Consider the following 6,013-nt stretch of genomic DNA (forward strand, 5'->3'; position numbering starts at 1 on the left):
GGTAAATTGAAATATGTCCCTTCATTTTTTGAAATATGATTGATATCCTTTGCAAAACAAATGTTAACACTTATTGGTACACAAATTTCTTTGATTATATGTTAGAGAAATTCAAGAAAGACAGTCTCTCCTCGCAGGTACTTTACTGCAAGCGAAGGAAATGGCTATTTGTGAATATTAATTCATCTTTCTGTAAATGGTTTTGGATTTCCATGGGTATATTTCTGCCTTTCCTAATGCATTTACGCTGCATTGCTTAACAGCCGTAACGGTTCCTCCATTGGTCTCAGCAGCCTCTGTGTTCCTCTGGGTGAGACGTATGCTCAGTAGGAACTTCTGCTGTCATTTAGGTACCTTTTGCTAAAAGCAGGAGCAATGAACAATAAGCAGGAAACATTTGCACACTCCACCACAATGAAATATGTATTTCAAATACAGTGCCAATGTGTACAATAACTATCAGCTGAGCAGCAGCACTGCCTCGTTTAAAACCACCAGCAAAAGGAGACCATGTAAAGAATGAATACAGAACTGCAGGGGGGAAGTGAGAGGAGCACATGTGCTACCACGCATGTGAGTGCATGCAGATGTTGAAGTACCCATGAGGACATGCTTCCCACACCTACGTGCTGCCATGTGTGCATGCTAAGGGAGCAACGTCTCACCTCTCTTCAGATGAGAACCCATCTACCTGTGACCCCGTGTCCCTAGAGATTGGTGTAAATGGCACGTGGACCACGTCTAACACGTCACACTGTGCACTCAGATAGCAGCCCAGAATCAGATTTGGAGGGAACTGAGGCACAATTCAGTGACAAGAAGTCATCCCTAGGAAGTTCGGAAGACAAGTAGCGATGCGACGTTGACATGATTTTTTATTTCGCCTTTTTTGAAGAAGTAAAAACTTTGGACTTTCGTTTTTTCACTGGAGCAGGTTGCCCAGAGAGGTTGTGGATGCCCCATCCCTGGAGGCATTCATGGCAAGGCTGGATGTGGCTCTGGACAGCCTGGGCTAGTGGTTGTCCGCCCTGCCCACAGCAGGGGGGTTGAAGATGGATGATCTTGGAGGTCCTTTTCAGCCTTCTATGGTTCTATGATTTGCCATGCCACAGAGATGCCTGAAGACAGCAAGTTGCCTAGTTTTCAAAAAAAACCAACCCAAACCGTGAGCATTTATTACCAGTCAGTGTGAAATACTGCTGATGGTGAGTTGTAAGTACGCGGCAGGACTTTCAGCATCACGGCTCCATACATCATGCATTTTTACAACATTTAAGTGCAGTAATAGCGCTCCCTTTCTCAATAACAATATATAAGAATTTATAGTATAAATGTACAATATATATTAGACACAATGTAAAATAACTTAGTGAAATGTCAAAGCTTCTGCATAAAAATTCAAGTCATGCCTGAGCATACCTCTAGAACAATTTGCTTAATCTTATCTCGTATACCTTCATTTCGTTCACGTTGCAAAGATAACTTTATCTCTCTGCATAACTGCTGAAAACCAACAGAATTCTCGCCTGTATTTTTTTGCCTTCCTTAGGCTGTGTTTCCAGTTGTCAAACTGAAACCAAGGCTTTGTGGGATCTCGCTCAGTGCCAGGAAGTGATTTCTCATGGACAAGTTACAAAAAAACCAAGTCTACGTAGAGTTCAGCGTTGTCCTTCAGGTGCTGTACCAAAACATCCCTCAGTGTGTAATGGTGCTGGAATGGCTTTCATTAGGAGCAGAGATCAGGAGCTAACACGGCTCTCTGCACATCATTCATCTCACCAGCTTTCCTGCAATCCCATCAGGTACCACTTTGTCAATTGCTAGCAAGAAGGATCAATCAAAATCTTTTTAGTAGGAATATACAACTTGTCTCAGAGCGGGTAGGTGGAATTCTGGCTTCAGCTGACACAGAATACAGCTTCTTGCAACCCCAGGTCTCCCTTAATACTTGCTAACTGAAATGTGGTCAAGGGGTTTCCTGCAGTGTCTGGAGACATTTTCTGGTAGTACAAGGGGGGGGGGGGGGGGGGGGGAGCATTTCTGTTTTTAAATTGAGGTGTGAGGAGACCCTATGTCTCTGTCACATCATCTGTCAGTATCTACCAGGATCCTTTAGCCTTGCAACCAGCATTCATGGGGTTAGCCTGAACACAGCCTCCACAGTTCAAACAATTCTGCTTGAATATCAACTAAAATATACCTTAGACACGTATTAATAGCTATATTTACTAAATAACAGTGGATTAAATCTGCATAGTACACAACAGTTTGGGGCATGATGCTAAAGTCAAAATTCAGAGAAGACAGAGTGATTTCCTGTGATTCACTTGAAGGAAAGAAATCCCCACCCCTCCACCCTTCTACATTCTTAGCCAGTGTAAACCGACAGAATTACACTGCTGTAGATCAGCTGAGAGCTGAGCAATACATTTCAGTGGAATTAACCCTAATTTCCACCAGTGAAAGTGGATTCAAATTCACTTTGTCTTTAAGGAAGCACTAGGCGAGGAGCAAGCCTCTTCTGTCAGATTCTGCTTGGAAAAGGAAACTCTCTGTGATGGTCAATGGTGTCCATGACAGCTTAGAAAACAAAGTGAAGATACGATGAATTTCAGCGTGGCGAAGACTGATACTGGTGACAGTTATCTGTACTTCAAGCACAGCACAGCTCTTTGGGTACAGACAGAGCACAGCTGGAGAAGGGGCAACCCCATCCAAGTGCTGCTCAGGAGGAGGAGGAGGCGGGCAGCTGATGTCAGTGATGTCAGGCTGCACTGCAACCCGGACTTTGTAACCGTGGATAAATAACTTCACATTGTCCAGAGCTGGAGATTGATCTGCTGGGCCTCCAGTAGGTGATATTTGTTTTCTTGCAGATTATATTGAGATCTCAGGACAGGCAAAGGGTCGGGGGCTGAAAGAATGTAATCGATGCTGAATTTTATTTCAGAATCCGATTTTGCTAAGGAGGAACTGCTCAGGCTCTGCCTGCTGGCCGTGCTGTTTAGGGCAAACCCACGGGGCTCCAGTAGTCTTGGTTGTGAGCCAATTCTTTCATGTATGCTTTCAGAAGAGGAAGTGCTGTTTAAAGCAGAGTCCGTAGGAGATGTATCAGGGGACGAAGACCCTTTCCCTCTGCTTGATCTCTGCTCTTTGTGTTCCTTTTTCATGTTCCTCCTCCTCCGTCTTCTCCGGTAATTCCCATTTTCAAAGAGATCCAGCATGGATTCACATCCCGTTGCAAAGCTCCAATAGTTTCCTTTCCCCTTCTCATTCCCTTCTGTTCTGGGAACCTGTATTTATTTAAAGGCAGTTCAGTGTTTGTATGCGTTACAGATGTTGCTGCTTAACATCTGCATTCATTTACATTCAAGAATGGTGTAAACACATATGACAAGACTTTTAAGCCTATTCTCTTTCATTATATGAATAGGATGCAAACTCCAGCCTCTTCTGTTTGTTATCCATTAGCACGCATCAGATGGGGATATACTCTTTATCTCTGTAATTGACAGCTTGGGGAGATTTAAGTGATTTGTGGCTCAGCTGTTCTTTTTCCTTCCTTCCTTCCTAGAGATGAGACTATCCCTGCATATTTTTTTTTAGCCATGCACAGTACATATGTAAATGCACAGTTACAGGTCTTACCTTTACAAAACAACTGTTTAGTGATAAGTTATGCCGAATGGAGTTCTGCCAGGCTCTTTGATTTGATCTGTAGTAAGGAAATTTCTTCATTATGAAGTCATAAATGCCAGAGAGGGTGACTTTATTTGAAGGACTTTGCTGGATGGCCATTGCAATTAAGGCAATGTAGCTGAAAAAAGGAAAACGTGAAGTTACACCATCACCATACCCCCACACCATCACCATGCCCCCACACTCTGTTATTAGGACCACACAGGTCGGTGTGTGTCCACGTTCCTGCTTCCAGAAGTTCTCCTTTCCTGCCCCGAGATGTCCCAGGATGAGCCCTGAGCGCGGTCGCTGCCTCTCAGCACCAGTAACCAGCATGAGATGCAGGCATTGCTTCCATGCAGTCGAGTCCTGGAGGGTTAAAGGAAGATCACCCACCTCCCAAACCCCACCAGAAAAGTTTCTGTGAGCCAAAAGGCTGCAGAGGGACCCCTCCCCGGAGCCTTGCCTGCCCGAGGCATGCACCTCAGCTGCCCTGGCAGCACCTACCACATCTTCCCATCGCACCGAGCAATATCTGCATCCCACTCCCCTACTGGCATGCTGCACATCTAATTCCCCTTCTTCTGGGGCTCACAGTGGTCGGAGGAGACTCTTTGAGCTCTGGTGGCTCAGCACTGTGACCCCACATGAGGCGAAACAAACCGTGAACACTTTCAAGTGCAGGAAGGAGGAAATCTGTCCACCACAGCCCCAGCCCCACCACACACACCTGGGATCAGGAGCCCCACTGCCCCACACGCTCTGATCTCTCTGTCTCCCAGCACAAAAACCCTCCCCAGGGCTGGGGGACTTGGAGAAACTTCCTCTTACCTATACGCTGGTCTGGTGAATTTCTTCTCTTCATCAGAACTACAGGTAGGGTAATCATCGCCGTCGTAATTAAAGCAGTTATAGGGGTACTGCGTGTTGTCAAACATCGTTCTGCTCCTTGCTCTGCTCCCGTGGAGTGAGAGAGATGGAGTGATGTTTCTCAGAGCGTGGGCTCCCTCCTCCCTTCTTCCCTCCCCTCTGTCTGCCTCGTTCCCTCTCTCCCCCCTCCTCACTCTCCCTCTCCTCCGTACACACACACTCTCCCTGTTGGGGTGGAGATTGTTTTTGCAGTTCTCTCGTCCCAGACAGCCCGTCTGTTGGGATATAATCATTATTATTATTATTTTATTTTTTTTTTTTGGAGGGTGGGGGGAGTGGGGAGGGAGTTGGGGTAGGGTGTTACTGTTGTTGCTGCTCTCACTTCCAACGGGGCTGTGGAGCCAGGCTGGAGCTGGTGAGCTGGGGTGACCCATGGCAGCGGGCTGTGCCCAGCAGTAGCGGGCTGCTCGCTGGGTGGTCCGGGCTGGAGCGGGGCCACTGCTTCCCCCTCCGCATCCCGACGTGACAAAAGCAAACAGCATGATGCTAATAAATCGTGCTTCGAGCTCCCCGCTTGGAAATTCGACTTGGAGAGCAGAGTCCCCCTGCAGCCCCCCCCCTCCACCCCCACCCCCCCCCACCCCAGTCCTCCCCCTGTGGATTTTCGCTCTCCCCAGCGAGGTGGGGTGGCTTCCTTATTTATTTATTTCTGGAAACTCGACGTACACTGAGCAGACGATCCGGCAGCACCGGCGCTCGCCCCAATCTGCAGTCTATAATGCGGTATAATAGACATAAATTATATTTCCGTGACTAAAGGAAAATGTGTATGTTCAAAGAGAGGAGAACAGAGGGATACGAGGGACTACTGTCAAGCAGGAAAGTAAAAGGAAAATAGCTGTAGGCAGGAGAGCTGCCTGTGTGGGCTTTGATCTGAAGGATGAATTAGACTAATAGCCCTGTGTGTTGGCATCCAATGCTGTAACAGTTTAATAGTTTTTCGATGCTTTGGAGTGTTTTCCAACAAGTGATGCAAACTGGAGACATCACACACCGTTTCAGAGGGGGCTAAAAAGGTGTATGCCTCACGATAATTAAATTATTTGAAGACAGCTCTGTCCCAGGAACTAGCCCTGGGAGAAAACGGCTATTGGAAAAGAGAAAGCAAATTGGTGTGCAGAGTGTTGTGTGGATCGAAATGTGAAGGCAGAACCACTAGCAATGCAACTTTGTTTTCTATAGCATCTTTCATACAAAGTATGTCCCCAATCCCTTTTGGAGTTAAAGGATACAATTAGAGGAAAATTCATCTGAATGATAAAGAGCCCTTCAAAGTGACATTTAAGGGGCTCCTGGGGTTTTGGCAAAGATAGACATAAGAAAAGCTTTTTCTGCGGAATATAACAATGCAGTGTAGCAGGGAGTAAGGAGAAATACATGACAGAAGAGGTGCTTTCTGAGGAAG

The 6,013-nt window shown here is 46.4% G+C and overlaps 1 protein-coding gene across 1 annotated transcript; it reads right to left on the minus strand.

The window, feature by feature from the left end:
- Positions 1–2,632: 2,632 nt before the first annotated feature.
- On the minus strand, positions 2,633–4,616 carry FOXL3 (forkhead box L3). Its single transcript, XM_065733065.1, has 3 exons — positions 4,510–4,616; positions 3,649–3,817; positions 2,633–3,293 (listed from the first exon to the last, which is right to left on the minus strand). Exons 1-3 carry the CDS (start codon positions 4,614–4,616, stop codon positions 2,811–2,813), a joined length of 759 nt encoding a protein of 252 aa, XP_065589137.1. The 3' UTR covers positions 2,633–2,810.
- Positions 4,617–6,013: the final 1,397 nt, after the last annotated feature.

Source organism: Cyrtonyx montezumae, unplaced genomic scaffold (assembly GCF_038088225.1).
Source record: "Cyrtonyx montezumae isolate F1298 unplaced genomic scaffold, pur_monq_1.0 scaffold_16, whole genome shotgun sequence".
NCBI lineage: Eukaryota > Metazoa > Chordata > Aves > Galliformes > Odontophoridae > Cyrtonyx > Cyrtonyx montezumae.

What these genes read in the sequence shown, in the direction of transcription:
- FOXL3 (XM_065733065.1), bottom strand. Translation starts at nt 4,616, where the DNA reads ATGTTTGACAACACGCAGTACCCCTATAACTGCTTTAATTACGACGGC. An exon ending in TTCACCAGACCAGCGTATAG is followed by an intron (nt 3,818 to 4,509) that starts GTAAGAGGAAGT and finishes TCCTTTTTTCAG; the next exon opens with CTACATTGCCTTAATTGCAA. An exon ending in TAAACAGTTGTTTTGTAAAG is followed by an intron (nt 3,294 to 3,648) that starts GTAAGACCTGTA and finishes AAATAAATACAG; the next exon opens with GTTCCCAGAACAGAAGGGAA.